The sequence below is a fragment of the Eucyclogobius newberryi genome, unplaced genomic scaffold (assembly GCF_026437365.1).
Source record: "Eucyclogobius newberryi isolate DKJ021-1_F unplaced genomic scaffold, fEucNew1.0.hap1 SCAF_14, whole genome shotgun sequence".
In the NCBI taxonomy this organism is placed as follows: domain Eukaryota; kingdom Metazoa; phylum Chordata; class Actinopteri; order Gobiiformes; family Gobiidae; genus Eucyclogobius; species Eucyclogobius newberryi.
The window spans coordinates 37053234-37078727 of record NW_027315768.1 but is presented as its reverse complement, the minus strand read 5'-3'; the positions used below and the strand labels follow the sequence as shown (position 1 = coordinate 37078727).

Genomic DNA, 25494 nt, shown 5'->3' with positions numbered 1-25494 from the left:
AGGTCTAAACCAGGTCTAAACCAGGTCTAAACCAGGACTAAACCAGGTCTAAACCAGGTCTAAACCAGGACTAAACCAGGACTAAACCAGGACTAAACCAGGTCTAAACCAGGACTAAACCAGGACTAAACCAGGTCTAAACCAGGACTAAACCAGGACTAAACCAGGTCTAAACCAGGACTAAACCAGGACTAAACCAGGTCTAAACCAGGACTAAACCAGGTCTAAACCAGGACTAAACCAGGACTAAACCAGGTCTAAACCAGGTCTAAACCAGGTCTAAACCAGGTCTAAACCAGGTCTAAACCAGGTCTAAACCAGGACTAAACCAGGACTAAACCAGGACTAAACCAGGTCTAAACCAGGACTAAACCAGGACTAAACCAGGTCTAAACCAGGACTAAACCAGGACTAAACCAGGTCTAAACCAGGACTAAACCAGGACTAAACCAGGTCTAAACCAGGACTAAACCAGGTCTAAACCAGGACTAAACCAGGTCTAAACCAGGACTAAACCAGGACTAAACCAGGTCTAAACCAGGTCTAAACCAGGACTAAACCAGGACTAAACCAGGTCTAAACCAGGTCTAAACCAGGACTAAACCAGGACTAAAGCAGGACTAAACCAGGTCTAAACCAGGACTAAACCAGGTCTAAACCAGGTCTGAACCGGGAGCAGGTCTGGCTCAGCTCCAGGACTGGTTGACCTTTGACCCGTGTGATGGTCCGGCACGTTGATCTGACCAGTTTATGTTGTGAATAATATGAATAAAAAGGATTTGTAAAGAACAGAACTGTTTAAAACAGGTTCAAGTGAAAAGATTCAAGACTCTGGGACTTTTTGTCTCCTGGTTTAGTCCTGGTTTAGTCCTGGTTTAGACCTGGTTTAGTCCTGGTTTAGTCCTGGTTTAGTCCTGGTTTAGACCTGGTTTAGTCCTGGTTTAGACCTGGTTTAGTCCTGGTTTAGACCTGGTTTAGTCCTGGTTTGGACCTGGTTTAGTCCTGGTTTAGACCTGGTTTAGTCCTGGTTTAGACCTGGTTTAGACCTGGTTTAGACCTGGTTTAGACCTGGTTTAGACCTGGTTTAGACCTGGTTTAGTCCTGGTTTAGACCTGGTTTAGTCCTGGTTTAGACCTGGTTTAGTCCTGGTTTAGACCTGGTTTAGTCCTGGTTTAGACCTGGTTTAGTCCTGGTTTGGACCTGGTTTAGTCCTGGTTTAGACCTGGTTTAGTCCTGGTTTAGACCTGGTTTAGACCTGGTTTAGTCCTGGTTTAGTCCTGGTTTAGACCTGGTTTAGTCCTGGTTTAGACCTGGTTTAGACCTGGTTTAGTCCTGGTTTAGACCTGGTTTTGACCTGGTTTAGTCCTGGTTTAGACCTGGTTTAGTCCTGGTTTAGACCTGGTTTAGACCTGGTTTAGTCCTGGTTTAGACCTGGTTTAGTCCTGGTTTAGACCTGGTTTAGTCCTGGTTTAGACCTGGTTTAGACCTGGTTTAGTCCTGGTTTAGACCTGGTTTAGACCTGGTTTAGACCTGGTTTAGTCCTGGTTTAGTCCTGGTTTAGTCCTGGTTTAGACCTGGTTTAGTCCTGGTTTAGTCCTGGTTTAGTCCTGGTTTAGACCTGGTTTAGTCCTGGTTTAGACCTGGTTTAGTCCTGGTTTAGACCTGGTTTAGTCCTGGTTTAGACCTGGTTTAGTCCTGGTTTAGACCTGGTTTAGACCTGGTTTAGACCTGGTTTAGACCTGGTTTAGACCTGGTTTAGACCTGGTTTAGTCCTGGTTTAGACCTGGTTTAGTCCTGGTTTAGACCTGGTTTAGTCCTGGTTTAGACCTGGTTTAGTCCTGGTTTAGACCTGGTTTAGTCCTGGTTTGGACCTGGTTTAGTCCTGGTTTAGACCTGGTTTAGTCCTGGTTTAGACCTGGTTTAGACCTGGTTTAGTCCTGGTTTAGTCCTGGTTTAGACCTGGTTTAGTCCTGGTTTAGACCTGGTTTAGACCTGGTTTAGTCCTGGTTTAGACCTGGTTTTGACCTGGTTTAGTCCTGGTTTAGACCTGGTTTAGTCCTGGTTTAGACCTGGTTTAGACCTGGTTTAGTCCTGGTTTAGACCTGGTTTAGTCCTGGTTTAGACCTGGTTTAGTCCTGGTTTAGACCTGGTTTAGACCTGGTTTAGTCCTGGTTTAGACCTGGTTTAGACCTGGTTTAGACCTGGTTTAGTCCTGGTTTAGTCCTGGTTTAGACCTGGTTTAGACCTGGTTTGGACCTGGTTTGGACCTGGTTTAGTCCTGGTTTAGACCTGGTTTAGTCCTGGTTTAGACCTGGTTTAGACCTGGTTTAGTCCTGGTTTAGTCCTGGTTTAGTCCTGGTTTAGACCTGGTTTAGTCCTGGTTTAGTCCTGGTTTAGACCTGGTTTAGACCTGGTTTAGTCCTGGTTTAGACCTGGTTTAGTCCCGGTTTAGGCCCGGTTTAGTCCCGGTTTAGGACCGGTTTAGGCCCGGTTTAGGCCCGGTTTAGGCCCGGTTTAGGCCCGGTTTAGGCCCGGTTTAGTCCCGGTTTAGTCCCGGTTTAGGCCCGGTTTAGGCCCGGTTTAGGCCTGGTTTAGGCTAGGTCGCAGAGTCCTTCAGTCTTATTGTGAAGTGTTTTTTGGAGCAGCTCTTATTGTGAAAAGCCGGTGGAAGTTGAGCTGCTGAACCTGAGACGACGCAAACATGTTTTAGTTTAATTTATGCTGATTATTATGATTGATTTTCCGCCGCTCGGAGAGAATTTGTACGTGACAGCGCCACCTGCTGGTCTGTGTAAATATGGCAGACTGTAAATACATTGTTGTACATGACAAATCTTTAAATAAAAGGGAATTCAGTCGTGACCTGAGCCTGTGTTTACTGTCGTTTATCTATATGCTCTTCTTACACAGCAGGGTTCAGAGCCCACCACAGCAGGGTTCAGAGCCCACCACAGCAGGGTTCAGAGCCCACCACAGCAGGGTTCAGAGCCCACCACAGCAGGGAACAGAGCCCACCACAGCAGGGTTCAGAGCCCACCACAGCAGGGTTCAGAGCCCACCACAGCAGGGAACAGAGCTCACCACAGCTGGGAACAGAGCCCACCACCGCAGGGTTCAGAGCTCACCACAGCAGGGTTCAGAGCCCACCACCGCAGGGTTCAGAGCCCACCACAGCAGGGAACAGAGCCCACCACAGCAGGGTACAGAGCCCACCACAGCAGGGTTCAGAGCCCACCACAGCAGGGTTCAGAGCCCACCACAGCAGGGTTCAGAGCCCACCACAGTCTCAATCCTGGTTCTGACCTCAGCGTTTGACCATCGACCACAACATTCTACTGCAGAGGTTAGAATGTGATGTAGGTGTCAGAGGCCCCGCCCTCAGAGACCCCGCCCTCAGAGGCCCCGCCCTTAGAGACCCCGCCCTCAGAGGCCCCGCCCTCAGAGGCCCCGCCCTCAGCTGGTTTAAATCCTATTTATCTGATAAGTACCAATTTGTTCATGTAAACCAGAGCTCCTCCCCTTGTTCTAAAGTCACAGTGTGCCTCAGGGGTCAGTACTGGGTCCAGTTCTGTTTCCTCTTTACATGCTGCCGTTAGGTCACATGATCAGGTCACATGATCAGGTCACATGATCAGACAGACTTAGAGCTCGTGTGAAGGAGATAAAAACCTGGAGGACACTTAATGATCTGCTTCTTAACCCTGAACAAACCAAGGTCATTGTGCTGGAGGTCATTGTGCTGGAGGTCATTGTGCTGGAGGTCATTGTGCTGGAGGTCATTGTGCTGGTCCTAAACATGTACGAGACGCTTTATCTGAGCAGATAGTCTCAGTGAAGCCTCCAGTTCCACTGTGAGAAACCTCAGAGTCTGATTGGACCAGGAGCTCTCATTTAAAGCTCATCTGTGTAATAAAGATCAAATCAGAAGAATGTCCATCACTTGCGTCGCGGTCAGAGAAATAAACGTCGTCCCGTTTGTTTATAAAGTGACTTCCTGGTTGGAGTAATGACACAACTGTTACCGAGCAACCACATTATAAACAAGGGCCAAAACCCATATACATTACACAACAGTTATAAATCTGACCCGACTGATGACCTCACCGGTCAGAACCTTCTCCTGGACTTAAAGAGCCTTTTACAGCCACATTTCTCTAAAGCAACAGTGTGTAACTTTCTGCAGGTGCAACGTCTCCATGGAAACAGAAATGCAGTTAGGTTTAATGTCATACTGTGGAACATTTCCACAGAAATGAGGCGGAGGCGGGTTTGTGGAGCGGCGCTCGCAGTGAGGACACTTTAGAAACAAAACTATAATATGTTCACTTTAGTTGTTGTTGTTGTTGTTGTTGTTGTGCCTGTACCGTATGAGAAGTTTGTTTTAATAAGACTTAAAAAGACAAAATAATATTTTACTTCATATTTTCACATTTTTCAATTGCAGGAAATTTAACAACGTTCAAAGTAAATGAGTTTGTGGTAAAAAAGTTCTGTTCAGAAAAGTTAGCCGTTAGCCGTTAGCCGTTAGCCGCGTGTGTCTTTAAATATGCTAATGAGGCGTTTGAGGAGGATTTGCGGTGACGTGTTTCCGGTCAGAGTCTGTTCTTTCGCTCTGACTTTTCTCCGGGACGAGGAGGAAAAAGCGCCGTCCCGCGGTTTACGGACTCAAACAGCCCGGAAAGCAGCGCTCACTCCCGGGGGAGACGTGTACCATGCCCCGGGCCCGGCTTTAGCGGCACTTGGTGAGTTTTATCCCGTTTTCCAGCGCCTAAAAGCCGCAGGAATCCCAAAGTGTTCCGCCGCGGAGCAAGTGGAATGGGATGGGCCACGGTTTATGGCGCTGCGGAGCGTTTGTTCTGCGCGGCGGGGTGAGCTCAGGCGGGCGGTGACAGGCGGTGACAGGCGCTTCCACACACACACGATGCTCACGGCGGACGCGCTGCCACACACCGAGCGCACACTTGTTGCTTTTGCGTCCATCGCGACCGAAGGCCTGAAAACGGCGAGAAAAAAGCGACTAAACGTCTTTAAAATGCGATGTTTTTGTCTTTTTGTTGCTTAGAAACGGCGGAAAATCCAAATGACGCGCTTCAGTTTGAGTATTTCAGCTTTAAAACGTAAATGAAATCTCTTTCTCAAGTGTCCTCAGAATAAACACTCCTGATGTAACGGACTTATACTCTAAATACTTATACTCTAAATACTTCATATATTTACTACTTATGAGTGACTCGTTATGTTATATAAGAGTTAATAAAGCCTTCACCAGAATGAAGCAGTGGATATTATATTTTACATAATTAAGTCTTTATCTTTTATAAATACTATAATTTTAACAAACAATGTGCAACAATTGTAGAAATGCCGGTTTTCTTTTCTATTATTTTATGTGGAAAACGGTTATATTTTCATATCATTTGTGTTAAAGTCAGTCATATTTGTGAAGATAAAAGTAAAAACAATATTTCTGTGTTTGTCCAGTAAAAACAGAATAAAGTTTATTGTCATTTTGTCCATGAACAATATTCAGACACAGGAACTTGTCCTGGTGTCTCCCTGGACAGTGAGGGACAGTGAGGGACAGTGAGGGACAGTGAGGGACAGTGAGGGACAGTGAGTGACAGTGAGTGACAGTGAGTGACAGTGAGTGACAGGTGTTTATGAGGGAAAGAAACTGTTCTTATGATGGAAGTTTCTGGTCCTGAGGGGAGTGGCCTCTTTTCTGAGGGGAGTGGCCTCTTTTCTGAGGGGAGTGGCCTCTTTTCTGAGGGGAGTGGCCTCTTTTCTGAGGGGAGTGGCCTCCTGCCTGAGGGGAGTGGCCTCCTGCCTGAGGGGAGTGGCCTCCTGCCTGAGGGGAGTGGCCTTCTGCCTGAGGGGAGTGGCCTCCTGCCTGAGGGGAGTGGCCTCCTGTAGAGATGGAAGTCTGCGATCACCTTCTCAGCAGAGGGCGCTGTAGTCTCTGTTTGTCCCTGTCTGTGGCTCCAGCGTACGTTCAGGGCGTTCAGAGCGTTCAGGACGTTCAGGGCGTTCAGAGCGTTCAGGGCGTTCAGGGCGTTCAGAGCGTTCAGGACGTTCAGGACGTTCAGAGCGTTCAGAGCGTTCAGGGCGTTCAGGACGTTCAGAGCGTTCAGGGCGTTCAGAGCGTTCAGGGCGTTCAGAGCGTTCAGGGCGTTCAGGACGTTCAGAGCGTTCAGGGCGTTCAGAGCGTTCAGGGCGTTCAGGGCGTTCAGAGCGTTCAGAGCGTTCAGAGCGTTCAGGACGTTCAGGACGTTCAGAGCGTTCAGAGCGTTCAGAGCGTTCAGGGCGTTCAGGACGTTCAGAGCGTTCAGGGCGTTCAGAGCGTTCAGGGCGTTCAGGACGTTCAGAGCGTTCAGAGCGTTCAGAGCGTTCAGGGCGTTCAGGGCGTTCAGAGCGTTCAGGACGTTCAGAGCGTTCAGGGCGTTCAGAGCGTTCAGAGCGTTCAGGACGTTCAGAGCGTTCAGAGCGTTCAGGACGTTCAGAGCGTTCAGGACGTTCAGAGCGTTCAGGGCGTTCAGAGCGTTCAGGGCGTTCAGAGCGTTCAGAGCGTTCAGGGCGTTCAGGGCGTTCAGAGCGTTCAGAGCGTTCAGGGCGTTCAGGACGTTCAGAGCGTTCAGAGCGTTCAGAGCGTTCAGGGCGTTCAGGACGTTCAGGACGTTCAGAGCGTTCAGAGCGTTCAGGGCGTTCAGGGCGTTCAGAGCGTTCAGGGCGTTCAGGACGTTCAGAGCGTTCAGGACGTTCAGAGCGTTCAGAGCGTTCAGGGCGTTCAGAGCGTTCAGGGCGTTCAGAGCGTTCAGGGCGTTCAGAGCGTTCAGGGCGTTCAGGGCGTTCAGGGCGTTCAGGACGTTCAGAGCGTTCAGGGCGTTCAGAGCGTTCAGGGCGTTCAGGGCGTTCAGGGCGTTCAGAGCGTTCAGAGCGTTCAGAGCGTTCAGGGCGTTCAGAGCGTTCAGGACGTTCAGAGCGTTCAGAGCGTTCAGGACGTTCAGAGCGTTCAGAGCGTTCAGGACGTTCAGGGCGTTCAGAGCGTTCAGGGCGTTCAGGGCGTTCAGGGCGTTCAGGACGTTCAGAGCGTTCAGGGCGTTCAGGACGTTCAGAGCGTTCAGAGCGTTCAGGACGTTCAGGGCGTTCAGGGCGTTCAGGGCGTTCAGAGCGTTCAGAGCGTTCCTGATTGGCTGCTTGTGTTGCAGGTGTTGGATCCACGATGCTCAGCTTCCTGCGCAGGACGCTCGGGCGGCGCTCTGTGCGTAAACATGCAGAACGATCACGTCTGCGAGAAGCTCAGAGAGCGAGCACCCACATCCCAGCGAGCGGGGACGCAAAGTCTGTCATCACCTGTCGAGTGTCCCTGCTGGACGGGAGCGACGTCAGCGTGGACCTGCCGGTGAGGACAGGGAGGACAGAGGGAGGACAGAGGGAGGGGACAGAGGGAGGGGACAGAGGGAGGACAGAGGGAGGACACAGAGGGAGGACAGAGGGAGGGGACAGAGGGAGGGGACAGAGGGAGGACAGAGGGAGGACAGAGGGAGGACAGAGGGAGGACAGAGGGAGGGGACAGAGGGAGGGGACAGAGGGGGGACAGAGGGAGGACAGAGGGAGGGGACAGAGGGAGGGGACAGAGGGAGGGGACAGAGGGAGGACAGAGGGAGGACACAGAGGGAGGGGACAGAGGGAGGACAGAGGGAGGACAGAGGGAGGGGACAGAGGGAGGACAGAGGGAGGACAGAGGGAGGGGACAGAGGGAGGGGACAGAGGGGGGACAGAGGGAGGACAGAGGGAGGGGACAGAGGGAGGGGACAGAGGGAGGGGACAGAGGGAGGACAGAGGGAGGACACAGAGGGAGGACACAGAGGGAGGACACAGAGGGAGGGGACAGAGGGAGGGGACAGAGGGAGGGGACAGAGGGAGGACAGAGGGAGGGGACAGAGGGAGGACAGAGGGAGGACAGAGGGAGGGGACAGAGGGAGGACAGAGGGAGGACAGAGGGAGGACAGAGGGAGGACAGAGGGAGGGGACAGAGGGAGGGGACAGAGGGGGGACAGAGGGGGGACAGAGGGAGGGGACAGAGGGAGGGGACAGAGGGAGGACAGAGGGAGGACACAGAGGGAGGACACAGAGGGAGGGGACAGAGGGAGGACAGAGGGAGGACAGAGGGAGGGGACAGAGGGGGGACAGAGGGAGGACAGAGGGAGGGGACAGAGGGAGGGGACAGAGGGAGGGGACAGAGGGAGGGGACAGAGGGAGGGGACAGAGGGAGGGGACAGAGGGAGGGGACAGAGGGAGGACAGAGGGAGGGGACAGAGGGAGGGGACAGAGGGAGGACAGAGGGAGGGGACAGAGGGAGGACAGAGGGAGGACAGAGGGAGGGGACAGAGGGAGGGGACAGAGGGGGGACAGGGAGGGGACAGAGGGAGGGGACAGAGGGAGGACAGAGGGAGGACAGAGGGAGGGGACAGAGGGAGGGGACAGAGGGGGGACAGGGAGGGGACAGAGGGAGGGGACAGAGGGAGGACAGAGGGAGGACAGAGGGAGGGGACAGAGGGAGGGGACAGAGGGAGGGGACAGAGGGAGGGGACAGAGGGAGGGGACAGAGGGAGGGGACAGAGGGGGGACAGAGGGAGGGGACAGAGGGAGGACAGAGGGAGGACAGAGGGAGGGGACAGAGGGAGGGGACAGAGGGAGGACAGAGGGAGGGGACAGAGGGAGGGGACAGAGGGAGGGGACAGAGGGAGGACAGAGGGAGGACAGAGGGAGGACAGAGGAGGGGACAGATTATAAAGACAAATGGGCCGTATGTGGCCCGTGGGCCGTAGTTTGCCGCCCCTGCTCTGGACTGTTGTCCCGTTTCCATGGAGATCTTTATTTCTTCGTCTTGTTTGCTCTGAAAAGCACATTCCAAACATTCTTCAGTCTGTCATGTGACCCAGATGTCCCCCCTGTGGGTCAGATGTCCTCCCTGTGGGTCAGATGTCCTCCCTGTGGGTCAGATGTCCTCCCCGTGGGTCGGATGTCCTCCCCGTGGGTCGGATGTCCCCTGTGGGTCGGATGTCCTCCCCGTGGGTCAGATGTCCTCCCCGTGGGTCGGATGTCCTCCCTGTGGGTCAGATGTCCTCCCCGTGGGTCAGATGTCCCCTGTGGGTCAGATGTCCTCCCCGTGGGTCAGATGTCCTCCCCGTGGGTCAGATGTCCTCCCCGTGGGTCAGATGTCCTCTCTGTGGGTCAGATGTCCTCCCTGTGGGTCAGATGTCCTCCCCGTGGGTCAGATGTCCTCCCCGTGGGTCAGATGTCCTCCCCGTGGGTCGGATGTCCTCCCCGTGGGTCGGATGTCCTCCCCGTGGGTCGGATGTCCCCTGTGGGTCGGATGTCCTCCCCGTGGGTCAGATGTCCTCCCCGTGGGTCGGATGTCCTCCCCGTGGGTCAGATGTCCTCCCCGTGGGTCAGATGTCCTCCCCGTGGGTCAGATGTCCTCCCCGTGGGTCGGATGTCCTCCCCGTGGGTCAGATGTCCTCCCCGTGGGTCAGATGTCCTCCCCGTGGGTCAGATGTCCTCCCCGTGGGTCGGATGTCCCCCGTGGGTCAGATGTCCTCCCCGTGGGTCAGATGTCCTCCCCGTGGGTCAGATGTCCCCTGTGGGTCGGATGTCCTCCCCGTGGGTCGGATGTCCTCCCCGTGGGTCAGATGTCCTCCCTGTGGGTCAGATGTCCTCCCCGTGGGTCGGATGTCCTCCCCGTGGGTCAGATGTCCTCCCTGTGGGTCAGATGTCCTCCCCGTGGGTCAGATGTCCTCCCTGTGGGTCGGATGTCCTCCCCGTGGGTCAGATGTCCCCTGTGGGTCAGATGTCCTCCCTGTGGGTCAGATGTCCCCTGTGGGTCAGATGTCCTCCCCGTGGGTCAGATGTCCTCCCCGTGGGTCAGATGTCCTCCCCGTGGGTCGGATGTCCTCCCCGTGGGTCGGATGTCCTCCCCGTGGGTCAGATGTCCTCCCCGTGGGTCAGATGTCCCCTGTGGGTCGGATGTCCTCCCCGTGGGTCGGATGTCCTCCCCGTGGGTCGGATGTCCTCCCCGTGGGTCAGATGTCCTCCCCGTGGGTCAGATGTCCTCCCCGTGGGTCAGATGTCCCCTGTGGGTCAGATGTCCTCCCTGTGGGTCAGATGTCCTCCCCGTGGGTCAGATGTCCTCCCCGTGGGTCAGATGTCCTCCCCGTGGGTCAGATGTCCTCCCCGTGGGTCAGATGTCCTCCCCGTGGGTCAGATGTCCCCTGTGGGTCGGATGTCCTCCCTCACTTGCTGCTTCTTCTTTCAGAAAAAGGCCAGAGGTCAGGAGATCTTTGAGCAGATCATGTATCATCTGGACATCGTGGAGAAGGATTACTTCGGCCTGAGGTTCATGGACGCGGCGCAGGTCCCGGTGAGACACACGACCCGGGCCTCGTGACCCTGACCTCGTGACCCTGACCTCGTGACCCTGACCTCGTGACCCTGACCTCGTGACCCTGACCTCGTGACCCGGGCCTCAGGTCGGCCACAATTAGAGATGCACCGATCAATCGGCCGCCGATTTAAAAAGCCGGTTTTATGCTGAATCGGCCAGAATCGGTGACCGGTCGGTCCATGTCGTTATTGCCGGTTTTCGGCCGATCCAAACTGACCCGCGCATGCGCAGTGCGCAGTGCGCAGTGCGCAGCAGCTCAACGCGCCCAGAGCAAAACAGCTAAAAACTACAAGGGTCTTTCAGAGCGCGGCGGCCAAAGTGTCCACTTTACACTCAGAGGAGCAGAGGAGCAGAGGAGCAGAGGTGCAGAGGTGCAGAGGAGCAGAGGTGCAGAGGTGCAGAGGTGCAGAGGTGCAGAGGAGCAGAGGAGCAGAGGAGCAGAGGAGCAGAGGAGCAGAGGTGCAGAGGAGCAGAGGAGCAGAGGTGCAGAGGAGCAGAGGAGCAGAGGTGCAGAGGAGCAGAGGTGCAGAGGAGCAGAGGTGCAGAGGAGCAGAGGTGCAGAGGTGCAGAGGAGCAGAGGTGCAGAGGTGCAGAGGAGCAGAGGAGCAGAGGTGCAGAGGAGCAGAGGTGCAGAGGAGTGATTTGTTGTTTTCCGCTCCAGACGCTTTGACAGTCGCAGAAGCTTCAAAGGGTTAAAATTGTTCGTGGCAGAAAAGTTCAGATTTGTTCAACTTTGGTGGAACCAGAAGGACGAGGCTGGAGGACGACCAGAGGACATTGGACTGTGGGACAGTTATTACAACTTTGAGACGATTAAAATCGACGTGTTGAAGCGTCAAAATAAAAACACTTTGATGCATTTGAGACAAACATGACGTAGAAACAAAACTGAAATGACTCGAACAGTGAAATGAGAGACGACAATTTAATGTCAGGACTATTGTCCCACAGCCTCGAAGACATGTCCACACTCACTGTGCTCTAGGATCTATAGTGCTCTAGGATCTATAGTGCTCTAGGATCTAAAGTGCTCTAGGATCTATAGTGCCCTAGAATCTATAGTGCTCTAGAATCTATAGTGCTCTAGAATCTATAGTGCTCTAGGATCTATAGTGCTCTAGAATCTATAGTGCCCTAGGATCTATAGTGCTCTAGGATCTATAGTGCTCTAGGATCTATAGTGCTCTAGGATCTATAGTGCTCTAGGATCTATAGTGCTCTAGGATCTATAGTGCCCTAGGATCTATAGTGCTCTAGGATCTATAGTGCTCTAGGATCTATAGTGCTCTAGGATCTATAGTGCTCAGGTCATTGTGCTTGTAGAGAGTGCAGGACTCAGAGCTGATGAAATTAAAATGATATTGAAACATAAATGTGCCTCATTAAATAAACTGTATTATAACAGTAAAAGTTTGAATAATATTGCAGTAAATGTCCTGGGCTCAAATATAACTGTAGTACAATGTTCTTTAAGATCTGGATTTGCCTTCAGACCTCCCTGCTCCTCCTGCTCCTCCTGCTCCTCCTGCTGCTCCTGCATTTCCTCCTGCTCCATGCTGGCCCTCCTGCTGCTCCTCCTGCTCCTGCTCCTCCTGCTCCTCCTGCTCCTCCTGCTGCTCCTGCATTTCCTCCTGCTCCATGCTGGCCCTCCATGCTGCTCCTGCTGCTCCTCCTGCTCTTGCTGCTCCTGCTGCTCCTCCTGCTCCATGCTGCTCCTCCTGCTGCTCCTCCTGCTGCTCCTGCATTTCCTCCTGCTCCTTGCTGGCCCTCCATGCTGCTCCTGCTGCTCCTCCTGCTCTTGCTCCATGCTGCTGCTCCTGCTGCTCCTCCTGCTCCATGCTGCTCCTCCTGCTGCTCCTGCTGCTCCTCCTGCTCCATGCTGCTCCTCCTGCTGCTCCTGCATTTCCTCCTGCTCCATGCTGGCCCTCCATGCTGCTCCTGCTGCTCCTCCTGCTCTTGCTCCATGCTGCTGCTCCTGCTGCTCCTCCTGCTCCATGCTGCTCCTCCTGCTGCTCCTGCTGCTCCTCCTGCTCCATGCTGCTCCTCCTGCTGCTCCTGCATTTCCTCCTGCTCCTTGCTGGCCCTCCATGCTGCTCCTGCTGCTCCTCCTGCTCTTGCTCCATGCTGCTGCTCCTGCTGCTCCTCCTGCTCCATGCTGCTCCTCCTGCTGCTCCTGCATTTCCTCCTGCTCCATGCTGGCCCTCCATGCTGCTCCTGCTGCTCCTCCTGCTCCTGCTCCATGCTGCTCCTCCTGCTGCTCCCACAGGTGTAAAAACATTTGGTTGGATTACAATTTGTTTTTCCAGCCTGTGACATCTAAATTGCAATGTGTGTTTTTTTGTAGAACCACAAGGAGGAGGACCTGGAACCAGAGTCCTCCTGCTTTGAGAGGAGGACCTGGAACCAGAGTCCTCCTGCTTTGAGAGGAGGACCTGGAACCAGAGTCCTCCTGCTTTGAGAGGAGGACCTGGAGCCAGAGTCCTCCTGCTTTGAGAGGAGGACCTGGAACCAGAGTCCTCCTGCTTTGAGAGGAGGACCTGGAGCCAGAGTCCTCCTGTTTTGAGAGGGAGGTGCTGGAGCCAGAGTCCTCCTGCTTTGAGAGGAGGTGCTGGAGCCAGAGTCCTCCTGCTTTGAGAGGAGGTGCTGGAGCCAGAGTCCTCCTGCTTTGAGAGGAGGTGCTGGAGCCAGAGTCCTCCTGCTTTGAGAGGAGGTGCTGGAGCCAGAGTCCTCCTGCTTTGAGAGGAGGTGCTGGAGCCAGAGTCCTCCTGCTTTGAGAGGAGGTGCTGGCAGCGCTCTGGGACCTCCTCCTGCAGAAGGTTCCAGCTCATTCAAAAGAATGTGTAAAATTACAAATATATAAATTACATATGAAAATAGTTTGTTTGATTTCAATCTGAAGCACTGGAGCTGCATCTTCTGCAGGAGACATGTCTCCTTTGTCCTCTGTGTCCCCCACTCTTCTCCAGGACATATTAGTTAGTATATAGTTCTGTATTTATATATTATTTTTATATATAGTTATTTATTGTGTGTAAAAATAGAAAAATAAATGACATGTTATATTATAAAGGTGTGTCCTGTACATGCACCTCACAGATATAATACTGAGGAGTTTGTGGGAAAATCTGTGGCTAGATAAAAAATCTGTATCGAAAAATCGGTTTTGGCAGCTCCGACCTCCTTAAAAACCCGAAATCGGTATCGGCCAAGAATTTTGGAATCGGTGCATCTCTGTCCACAACTGACCACATGAGGTTTCACTGTGGTAGACCCGGTTTAGACCCGGTTTAGACCCGGTTTAGACCCGGTTTAGACCCGGTTTAGTCCTGGTTTAGACCCGGTTTAGTCCTGGTTTAGACCCGGTTTAGACCCGGTTTAGACCCGGTTTAGACCTGGTTTAGACCTGGTTTAACTAATGAGTGTGTGTTTCCTTTTGCAGCACTGGCTTGACGTCACCAAAAGTATAAAGAAACAGGTCAAAAGTGAGTGTTTGACGTTGTCATAGGTCATAGGTCACACCTCAGTCACATGTATGTGGTGTAAACGCTGACCTCGTGTGTTTTCAGTCGGACCTCCGTATTGTCTCCACATGAGAGTCAAATTCTACTCGTCTGAACCCAACAACCTGCACGAGGAGCTGACCAGGTCCAAACTCGCTTCACCAAAGAAAGAGTCACAATGTTCCACGTTCAGTCGAAATGAGTCAATTCTCCCAGAAGCACCTTCAGACACACGTACTTCAGCGTTCAGGACGTTCAGGGCGTGAGAGCGTTCAGGGTGTTTAGGACGTTCAGGGCGTTCAGTGTGTTGAGGAGGTTCAGGGCGTTCAGTGTGTTGAGGAGGTTCAGGGCGTTCAGTGTGTTGAGGAGGTTCAGTGTGTTGAGGAGGTTCAGGGCATTCAGGACGTTCAGGACGTTCAGTGTGTTGAGGGCGTTCAGGACGTTCAGTGTGTTCAGTGTGTTGAGGGCATTCAGGACGTTCAGGACGTTCAGTGTGTTGAGGGCGTTCAGGACGTTCAGTGTGTTGAGGGCATTCAGGACGTTCAGGACGTTCAGTGTGTTGAGGGCGTTCAGGACGTTCAGTGTGTTCAGTGTGTTGAGGGCGTTCAGGACGTTCAGTGTGTTCAGTGTGTTGAGGGCATTCAGGACGTTCAGGACGTTCAGTGTGTTGAGGGCGTTCAGGACGTTCAGTGTGTTCAGTGTGTTGAGGGCATTCAGGGCGTTCAGTGTGTTCAGTGTGTTGAGGGCGTTCAGGACGTTCAGTGTGTTCAGGGTGTTCAGGGCGTTCAGGGCGTTCAGTGTGTTCAGTGTGTTGAGGGCATTCAGGACGTTCAGGACGTTCAGTGTGTTGAGGGCGTTCAGGACGTTCAGTGTGTTGAGGGCGTTCAGGACGTTCAGTGTGTTCAGGACGTTCAGTGTGTTCAGGACGTTCAGTGTGTTCAGGGCGTTCAGTGTGTTCAGTGTGTTGAGGGCATTCAGGACGTTCAGTGTGTTGAGGGCGTTCAGGACGTTCAGTGTGTTGAGGGCGTTCAGGGTGTTCAGGGCGTTCAGGGCGTTTAGTGTGTTGAGGGCGTTCAGGGTGTTCAGTGTGTTGAGGGCGTTCAGGACGTTCAGTGTGTTCAGGGCGTTCAGGGCGTTCAGTGTGTTCAGTGTGTTGAGGGCATTCAGGGCGTTCAGTGTGTTCAGTGTGTTGAGGGCGTTCAGGACGTTCAGTGTGTTCAGGGTGTTCAGGGCGTTCAGGGCGTTCAGTGTGTTCAGTGTGTTGAGGGCATTCAGGACGTTCAGGACGTTCAGTGTGTTGAGGGCGTTCAGGACGTTCAGTGTGTTCAGGACGTTCAGTGTGTTCAGGGTGTTCAGGGCGTTCAGTGTGTTCAGTGTGTTGAGGGCATTCAGGACGTTCAGGACGTTCAGTGTGTTGAGGGCGTTCAGGACGTTCAGTGTGTTGAGGGCGTTCAGGACGTTCAGGGTGTTCAGGGCGTTCAGGACGTTTAGTGTGTTGAGGGCGTTCAGGACGTTCAGGGTGTTCAGTGTGTTGAGGGCGTTCAGGACGTTCAGTGTGTTCAGTGTGTTGAGGGCGTTCAGGACGTTCAGTGTGTTCAGTGTGTTGAGGGCGTTCAGGACGTTCAGTGTGTTCAGTGTGTTGAGGGCGTTCAGGACGTTCAGTGTGTTCAGTGTGTTGAGGGCGTTCAGGGCGTTCAGGCGCTCCTCTCGTTCGCTCTGTAAAGGTAAACTCTTTCCGCTCAGGTACTTGTTCGTGCTGCAGCTGAAGCAGGACGTCCTCTCTGGAAAGTAGGTCTTCATTTCAGGCTCTGCTCAGCTGCTCAGGCTGTGAGATGTTTCCTCTGAACGTGTGTGTCCTCCTCAGGCTGGAGTGTTCTTTTGAGACCGCAGTGGAGCTGGGAGGCTTTTCTCTGCAGGGTGAGAGCGCAAACACACTGACCTACAGTGTGACCTACAGTGTTACCTACTGTGTGACCTACTGTGTGTCCTTCTGTGTGACCTACTGTGTGTCCTTCTGTGTGACCTACTGTGTGACCTACTGTGACCTACTGTGTGTCCTTCTGTGTGTCCTTCTGTGTGACCTACTGTGTGACCTACTGTGTGACCTACTGTGTGTCCTACTGTGTGACCTACTGTGTGACCTACTGTGTGTCCTTCTGTGTGACCTACTGTGTGACCTTCTGTGTGTCCTTCTGTGTGTCCTTCTGTGTGACCTACTGTGTGACCTACTGTGACCTACTGTGTGTCCTTCTGTGTGTCCTTCTGTGTGACCTACTGTGTGTCCTTCTGTGTGTCCTTCTGTGTGACCTACTGTGTGACCTACTGTGACCTACTGTGTGTCCTTCTGTGTGACCTACTGTGTGACCTACTGTGTGACCTACTGTGTGTCCTTCTGTGTGACCTACTGTGTGACCTACTGTGTGACCTACTGTGTGTCCTTCTGTGTGTCCTTCTGTGTGTCCTTCTGTGTGACCTACTGTGTGACCTACTGTGTGTCCTTCTGTGTGTCCTTCTGTGTGACCTACTGTGTGACCTACTGTGTGACCTACTGTGTGTCCTTCTGTGTGACCTACTGTGACCTACTGTGTGTCCTACTGTGTGACCTACTGTGTGACCTACTGTGTGTCCTTCTGTGTGACCTACTGTGTGTCCTTCTGTGTGACCTACTGTGACCTACTGTGTGACCTACTGTGACCTACTGTGTGATCTTCTGTGTGACCTACTGTGTGACCTACTGTGACCTCTGTGACCTTCAGCGGAGTTGGGCGACTGTGACCCTCTGGAACATCCTCTGGACCTGGTCTCTGAGTTCAGGTTCACTCCGGACCAGAGCGAAGACCTGGAGCTGGCCATTTACAACACCTGGAAGACCTGCAGGTGAAGGAGCCACACCCGGTCCACGTCCTGGTCCACGTCCTGGTCCCGGTCCTGGTCCACGTCCCGGTCCTGGTCCACGTCCTGGTCCACGTCCTGGTCCCAGTCCTGGTCCACGTCCCGGTCCTGGTCCACGTCCTGGTCCACGTCCTGGTCCCGGTCCTGGTCCACGTCCCGGTCCTGGTCCACGTCCTGGTCCTGGTCCACGTCCTGGTCCTGGTCCCGGTCCTGGTCCACGTCCTGGTCCACGTCCTGGTCCTGGTCCACGTCCTGGTCCTGGTCCCGGTCCTGGTCCACGTCCTGGTCCACGTCCTGGTCCCGGTCCTGGTCCACGTCCTGGTCCCGGTCCTGGTCCACGTCCTGGTCCCGGTCCTGGTCTTGATCTGGTCTTCTCTTGTTGCAGAGGTCAGACTCCAGCTCAGGCTGAGATAAACTATCTGAACAAGGCCAAATGGCTGGAGATGTACGGAGTGGACATGCACATGGTCAAGGTCTGACACACACACACTCAGACACACACACTCAGACACACACACACACACACTCAGACACACACACTCAGACACACACACTCAGACACACACACTCAGACACACACACACACACACTCAGACACACACACTCAGACACACACACTCAGACACACACACTCAGACACACACACACACACACACTCAGACACACACACTCAGACACACACACTCAGACACACACACACACACACTCAGACACACACACTCAGACACACACACACACACACTCAGACACACACACACTCAGACACCCACACACTCAGACACACACACACACATACACACTCAGACACACACACACACACACAGACACTCAGACAGACACACACACACACACACATACACACTCAGACACACACACTCAGACACACACACTCAGACACACACACACACACACACACTCAGACACACACACTCAGACACACACACTCAGACACACACACACACACACACACACTCAGACACACACACACTCATACACACTCAGACACACACACTCAGACACACACACTCAGACACACACACACACATACACACTCAGACACACACACACACATTCAGACACACACACACACACTCAGACACACACACACACACACACACTCAGACACACACACACACACTCAGACACACACACACACACTCAGACACACACACACACACTCAGACACACACACACACACTCAGACACACACACACACACTCAGACACACACACACACACTCAGACACACACACTCACCCTCACCTCTGTGTTTCAGGCTCGTGATGGTAATGAGTACAGTTTGGGTCTCACTCCGACTGGAGTCCTGGTGTTCGAGGGCCAGACCAAGATCGGACTTTTCTTCTGGTAATGACTTTCTACATCAGGGGCGTGGCCAACACAACCTAAAACATATAAAGTATTTTATAAAGTCTACGCTGTTTTGAAGCAATTACTGGATCGATAAAAAAAAATGGCAAAACGTTTGTTCTCATAAACTGAAATGTATTTAGTAAAACAAGTGTAATTTCACCAACTCTGAGCTTCACTTTATGAGCATCACAACTTCAGAGATGATCTACAGTTCTACAGAGATAAACATGTGACTTTATCACTAAATAAACTTCTCAAGATCTAAAAAAACCTTTTAAAAGTTCTAACATTTACGTCTGTAGTTCTCTGTTCACCTGAACTGACCCCACTAAACTTCTGCTCAGAAGTGCTTCAAGTGCACTTCTCCCTCACAGCAGTGCAGCAGAGCCCTGTGGGGGAGGGGCGGCTCACACAGCAGTGCAGCAGAGCCCTGTGGGGGAGGGGCGGCTCACACAGCAGTGCAGCAGAGCCCTGTGGGGGAGGGGCGGCTCACACAGCAGTGCAGCAGAGCCCTGTGGGGGAGGGGCAGCTCTCACAGCAGTGCAGCAGAGCCCTGTGGGGGAGGGGCGGCTCACACAGCAGTGCAGCAGAGCCCTGTGGGGGAGGGGCAGCTCACACAGCAGTGCAGCAGAGCCCTGTGGGGGAGGGGCGGCTCACACAGCAGTGCAGCAGAGCCCTGTGGGGGAGGGGCGGCTCACACAGCAGTGCAGCAGAGCCCTGTGGGGGAGGGGCGGCTCACACAGCAGTGCAGCAGAGCCCCGTGGGGGAGGGGTGGCCACCCGCGGCATTGTGGGACGTGTAGTTTTAGCGATGAAAACGTTTACGGATGTAACTTCGGTTCTATGAATGGATTTTAAAAAAACTTTTTTTTTTTTTTAAATATAAGTTTTGAAATGTTCGGCGGGCCGGATTTTGACACCTATGAAGGTCCTGGTCCTGGTCCTGGTCCTGGTTTGAAGCTCTTATGTTTCTGTTTCAGGCCCAAAATCACACGTCTGGATTTTAAGAAGAGCAAACTCACTCTGGTGGTGGTGGAGGACGACGACCAGGTGAGGACTGGACTGGACTGGGACAGTGTGTGTTTGAGGTGTTTCTTCTGCACAGACGATGTCAGACTCTCCTCAAACGCCCAAAAAATAAATAAAATATTTATTTTAAGAAATAACATTTATTTAATGAATTAATGAATTAATTATTTCATTAAATAAATCAATAGTTTAAAAAACAAAACATACCTCCTCCTCCTCTGTGGGTGGTATCTCTTCCTCCCCCTTCAAGCTGGGCTTCTCCAGAGGCCCCTGGGCTCCTCCTCCAGAGGCCCCTGAGAGCCTGAGGGTTCTTCAGGATCTTTGCTGTTCCTGCACTTTTCTGGATCCTCCAGTTTGAGGGTCATTCCTCCAGTTTGACGGTCATTCCTCCAGTTCATTCCTCCAGTTTGAGGTGGTCATTCCTCCAGTTTGGGGGTCATTCCTCCAGTTTGGGGGTCATTCCTCCAGTTTGAGGGTCATTCCTCCAGTTTGAGGGTCATTCCTCCAGTTTTAGGGTCATTCCTCCAGTTTGGGAGTCATTCCTCCAGTTTAAGGGCCATTCCTCCAGTTTGGGGGCCATTCCTCCAGTTTGAGGGTCATTCCTCCAGTTTGGGAGTCATTCCTCCAGTTTAAGGGCCATTCCTCCAGTTTGGGGGCCATTCCTCCAGTTTGAGGGTCATTCCTCCAGTTTGAGGGTCATTCCTCCAGTTTGAGGGTCATTCCTCCAGTTTGAGGGTCATTCCTCCAGTTTGGGGGTAATTCCTCCAGTTTGAGGGCCAGTCCTCCAGTTTGGGGGGTCATTCCTCCAGTTTGAGGGCCATTCCTCCAGTTTGGGGGGTCATTCCTCCAGTTTGGGGGTCATTCTTCCAGCTTGACGGTCATTCCTCCAGTTTGGGGGTCATTCCTCCAGTTTGAGGGTCATTCCTCCAGTTTGGGGGTCATTCCTCCAGTTTGTGGGTCACTCCTCCAGGTTGTGGGTCACTCCTCCAGTTTGGGGGTCACTCCTCCAGTTTGACGGTCCTTCCTTCAGTTTAGGGTCATTCCTCCAGTTCATTCCTCCAGTTTTAGGGTCATTCCTCCAGTTTTAGGGTCATTCCTCCAGTTTGAGGGTCATTCCTCCAGTTCCTTCCTCCAGTTTGAGGGTCATTCCTCCAGTTTGAAGGTCATTCCTCCAGTTTTGGGGCCATTCCTTCAGTTTTGGGGCCATTCCTTCAGTTTGAGGGTCATTCCTCCAGGTCATTCCTCCAGTTTGAGGGTCATTCCTCCAGTTCCTTCCTCCAGTTTGAGGGTCATTCCTCCAGTTTGGGGGTCATTCCTCCAGTTTGGGGGTCATTCCTCCAGTTTGAGGGTCATTCCTCCAGTTCCTTCCTCCAGTTTTAGGGTCATTCCTCCAGTTTGGGGGTCTTTTGGCTGGTCTGTGTGAGGCACAGTCGCTCCTCTTTAGGTGTGAAGGTTATGACTCCCTCACACTCTGAGTATCTGAGAGGAGAAAGTGTGTGTTTTACAGCTTTTAGTCTCTTAGTAGTTTTTAAATCTTTGTAGATTATTGCTGCAAATAAGTATTTGAACACCTGCCCATCAGAAAGAATTCCGTCTCTCAAAGACCTGTTGTTCTGCCTTTAATATTCCATAAAATACAAATGAATACATTAAAAATCATATCATGCACTTGCAATGAACATTTCAGACTCTCATTTCTAAGTCTGTTCAGATGCTTTGTCTTTGTCTTCTCTGAGCCTCACCGTGTTCCCTCTGTGCCGTCCTCTCCCGTCTTGTCCCGTCCTCTCCCGCCCTCTCCCGCCCTCTCCCGCCCTCTCCCGTCCTCTCCCGTCCTCTCCCGTCTTGTCCCGTCCTCTCCCGCCCTCTCCCGCCCTCTCCCGTCCTCTCCCGTCTTGTCCCGTCCTCTCCCGCCCTCTCCCGTCCTCTCCCGTCTTGTCCCGTCCTCTCCCGCCCTCTCCCGTGCTCTCCCGCCCTCTCCCGTCCTCTGCCGTCTTGTCCTGTCCTCTCCCGCCCTCCCTCCCGTTCTCTCCCGCCCTCCCTCCCGTTCTCTCCCGTCTTGTCCCGTCCTCTCCCGCCCTCTCCCGTGCTCTCCCGCCCTCTCCCGTCCTCTGCCGTCTTGTCCTGTCTTGTCCCGTCCTCTCCCGCCCTCCCTCCCGTTCTCTCCCGCCCTCCCTCCCGTTCTCTCCCGTCTTGTCCCGTCCTCTCCCGCCCTCTCCCGTCCTCTGCCGTCTTGTCCCGTCCTCTCCCGCCCTCCCATTCTCTCCCGTCTTGTCCCGCCCTCTCCCGTCCTCTCCCGCCCTCTCCCGCCCTCTCCCGTCCTCTCCCGTCCTCTCAGGGTAAGGAGCAGGAGCACACCTTTGTGTTCCGCATGGACCACCCTAAAGCCTGTAAACACCTGTGGAAGTGTGCGGTGGAACATCACGCCTTCTTCAGACTCAGGGGTCCAGTGCAGAACAACACGACCAGCTCCGGCTTCATCCGGATGGGCTCCAGGTTCAGATACAGGTACTGGGCCGGGGACTGGTATGGGACTGGGCCGGGGACTGGGCCGGGGACTGGGTCGGGGACTGATATGGGTCTGGGACTGGTATGGGCCGGGGACTGGTATGGGCCTGGGCCGGGGACTGGACTGGGCCCGGGACTGGACTGGACTGGGCCGGGGACTGGCCTGGGACTGGGCCGGGGACTGGACTGGGCCGGGGACTGGACTGGGCCGGGGACTGGACCACAAAGGACAGGAGATGAGAGCTGAGTTCTTTGAGTTCACACCTGGTTCTGCTCCGTCAGTGGGAAGACCGAGTACCAAACGACTAAAGCCAATAAAGCCAGAAGGTCGGCGTCCTTTGAGAGACGCCCGAGCCGACGCTACTCCAGGAGGACCATGCGCAACCGAGGTCAGGACTCTAGATGTTACTGCTACTACTGAAGACACTACTGAAGATACTTATACTACTAAAGATACTGCTAAAGATACTTCTACTGCTAAAGATGCTATACTAAAGATGCTATACTAAAGATGCTATACTAAAGATGCTATACTAAAGATGCTATACTAAAGATGCTATACTAAAGGTGCTATACTAAAGATGCTATACTAAAGATGCTATACTAAAGATGCTATACTAAAGGTGCTACTAAAGATGCTATACTAAAGATGCTATACTAAAGATGCTATACTAAAAGTGCTATACTAAAGATGCTATACTAAAGATGCTATACTAAAGATGCTATACTAAAGATGCTATACTAAAGATGCTATACTAAAGATGCTATACTAAAGATGCTATACTAAAGATGCTACTAAAGATGCTACTAAAGATGCTATACTAAAGATGCTATACTAAAGATGCTATACTAAAGATGCTATACTAAAGGTGCTATACTAAAGATGCTATACTAAAGATGCTATACTAAAGGTGCTACTAAAGATGCTATACTAAAGATGCTATACTAAAGATGCTATACTAAAGATGCTATACTAAAGATGCTATACTAAAGATGCTATACTAAAGATGCTATACTAAAGATGCTACTAAAGATGCTATACTAAAGATGCTATACTAAAGATGCTATACTAAAGATGCTATACTAAAGATGCTATACTAAAGATGCTATACTAAAGGTGCTACTAAAGATGCTATACTAAAGATGCTATACTAAAGATGCTATACTAAAGATGCTATACTAAAGATGCTATACTAAAGATGCTATACTAAAGATGCTATACTAAAGATGCTATACTAAAGATGCTATACTAAAGATGCTATACTAAAGGTGATCTTTCTGTTTTAGGTCCTTTCACGCCACAAGAGTAAGTACTTTTACATTTCTTACAATATTACTGTGTCAGTGGTTTACTGTCAGGGGCGGAGTCTAACGTGTGAGTGTGAACTGTTCGTGTCAGAGTTTTGTCTTCAGGAAACGGCGTGAGCTCCAGCAAAGACCGGGTGAGAAGCCTGAACATTGACTGTGAGAATCGAGCACGTTCTGAGGTAACACTGGTGTGTTCCTTCTGTGTCCTGCAGGTGTCAGCAGTGAGAGGGCCCTGGTCTGCTCCGGTGGTCCCCGCGGTCCCTGCGGGCTCGTCCTGTGGTCCAGTGGAGATCCAGCCTCTGCCCCACAGCCCCGGCACTGACAAGCGAGGGTCAGTGTTTACTAAATGCACCATAAAGAGCAACGACCAGCAGGGAGGGGCCTGGGAGGGGCTTTCGGAGGGGCTGGGAGGAGCTTTGTACGACCTGGTCCAGATCCAGGTCCCGCCCCCTGGACAGAGAGCGTAGTGACCGTAAACGAGCTCCTGGACAAACAATTATGAAAATATTAACTGTGTTTTCCAGTCTTGTGATGAACTGAGGCCTCCTGCTCCGAGGTAGGTCCAGACTTAACACGTGTGCTCCAATCAGAGCGCTGCGATTCTGCTGCTCCAATCAGAGCTCTGTGATTGTGCTTTGGCCTGGTTCTAAAGGTTCTAAAGGTTCTGTGTGCTTTTGCTGCTTTTGTGGTTGATTCCGTGCTTGATCTTTGGCTTTGATCTTCTGGTTCAGTTCTTCTGGTTCAGTTCCTCTGGTTCAGTTCTTCTGGTTCAGTTCCTCTGGTTCAGTTCTTCTGGTTCAGTTCCTCTGGTTCAGTTCCTCTGGTTCAGTTCTTCTGGTTCAGTTCCTCTGGTTCAGTTCTTCTGGTTCAGTTCCTCTGGTTCAGTTCTTCTGGTTCAGTTCCTCTGGGGCTGTGGTGGTTTCTCTGAATGTTCAGCGTTTCCAGGGGCCAAGATTAGACTTTTTGAAACGTTTCTTTTTGGTCATTTCTTATTTGCCTCTTTGAGGTTTTGGCTCATGAAAAGCTGAACTTTTACAGAACCTCAAATGTCAATCAAATCAAGTAGAGCTCCTGCGTTTAGCTTTAATTAACCCTTTAATCACAGGCATCGATCTGTGGGATCAATGATGTGAACAGAAGTCTGAGTGTGGCTCTGTGCCTGCAGCGCCACCTCCTGCTCACGCCGAGGACTGCCAGAACCTCACCGTGGACAGTCTCGTCTTAGAGCTTTAAATCTGCACGTGAAGGAGCGAAGCCTTTGCATGTTCTCCCTGTGTCTGTGACCTCAAACATTCACCACAACAGAGCTCCACCAAGACCGGTTCTTCCATTTGAACTGACCCAAAGTCTGGTTCCACTCTGGAGTGGGTTAGTCGGGACGAACGGGGGACCGAACGGGGGACCGAACGGGGGACCGGTACGGGGACCGAACGGTCAAAAACAAAGTCCCTTTGCTTGAGTCATTTCTTGAGATTCATGGCCTTTGGACCTCTTTGGACCCTGTCACACACAAGAGTGATGCTTTTACTACCAGCCCATGAAGGAGATGTATGTCTGTCCTTAACGAGCTGTCGACCTCTGCAGGAGATTGAAGGTCGTTACACCAAGTGTCGGTCGATCTCCACAATAACCCTCCAGTTCCGGTGTCCTGCCCCGGACCCGGCTCGTGGGTCAAATGCAGACGCCCACGTTCACTCTGCAGCCCTGAAGGGTCAAAGGTGGAGCCTGTTCTGTCTCGTTGACCTTTGACCCTTGACCCTGTTCTCTCTTTGACCCTGTTCTCTCGTTGACCCTGTTCTCTCTTTGACCCTGTCCCCTCTTTGACCCTGTCCCCTCTTTGACCCTGTCTCCTCTTTGACCCTGTTCTCTCTTTGACCCTGTCCCCTCTTTGACCCTGTCCCCTCTTTGACCCTGTCTCCTCTTTGACCCTGTTCTCTCTTTGACCCTGTCCCCTCTTTGACCCTGTTCTCTCTTTGACCTTTGACCCTTTTCTCTCTCGTTGACCCTTTTCTCTCGTTGACCTTTGACCCTGTTCTCTGGTTAAAGTCCTCAGACTGGCTCGCTCTCATCACCATCAGGACACTGTGCTTGAACTGTGTGTAATTCCTTCTGCCTCCAGGAGGTGGCGTCACACCACAGTGAGTCTGTGGGAAACAGCAGAGCTCCAACTGTCATTGAGTTTAATCTGTGCAAGTGTCACGAGTCAGACAAAATCATATTTATCCTCAGCACATTAACCAATCAGAACACGACACTGAATGATTAGATTTTATTCCTCCTGAGTCCTGTTTAGTCCTGTTTAGTCCCGTTTAGTCCCGTTTAGTCCTGTATCTTCAGAATACAGCGATGAATCGAGGTCCGCGGCGCCGGCAGAAGCTCTCGAGCGTCTCCTGGATCAGACGCCACACTGAGGCGTTTGTGACACGAGTCGTTCAGTCGCTCGGTGT

At 52.4% G+C, this 25494-nt stretch overlaps 1 protein-coding gene across 1 annotated transcript in view; it reads left to right on the top strand.

The window, feature by feature from the left end:
- The first annotated feature begins 4605 nt into the window (after positions 1–4605).
- Positions 4606–25494, top strand: part of epb41l5 (erythrocyte membrane protein band 4.1 like 5) — a 31025-nt gene continuing 10136 nt past the window's right edge. Inside the window, exons 1-16 of the mRNA XM_072445370.1 lie at positions 4606–4742; positions 7206–7399; positions 10316–10420; positions 13884–13926; positions 14011–14089; positions 15688–15732; positions 15809–15861; positions 16701–16821; positions 17222–17309; positions 18112–18200; positions 19186–19255; positions 21570–21739; positions 22022–22128; positions 23027–23045; positions 23139–23181; positions 23260–23378. Coding sequence (XP_072301471.1) covers positions 7220–7399; positions 10316–10420; positions 13884–13926; positions 14011–14089; positions 15688–15732; positions 15809–15861; positions 16701–16821; positions 17222–17309; positions 18112–18200; positions 19186–19255; positions 21570–21739; positions 22022–22128; positions 23027–23045; positions 23139–23181; positions 23260–23378 — 1331 coding nt within the window. The 5' untranslated portion in view covers positions 4606–4742; positions 7206–7219. The remainder of the gene's footprint in view (positions 4743–7205; positions 7400–10315; positions 10421–13883; positions 13927–14010; positions 14090–15687; positions 15733–15808; positions 15862–16700; positions 16822–17221; positions 17310–18111; positions 18201–19185; positions 19256–21569; positions 21740–22021; positions 22129–23026; positions 23046–23138; positions 23182–23259; positions 23379–25494) is intronic.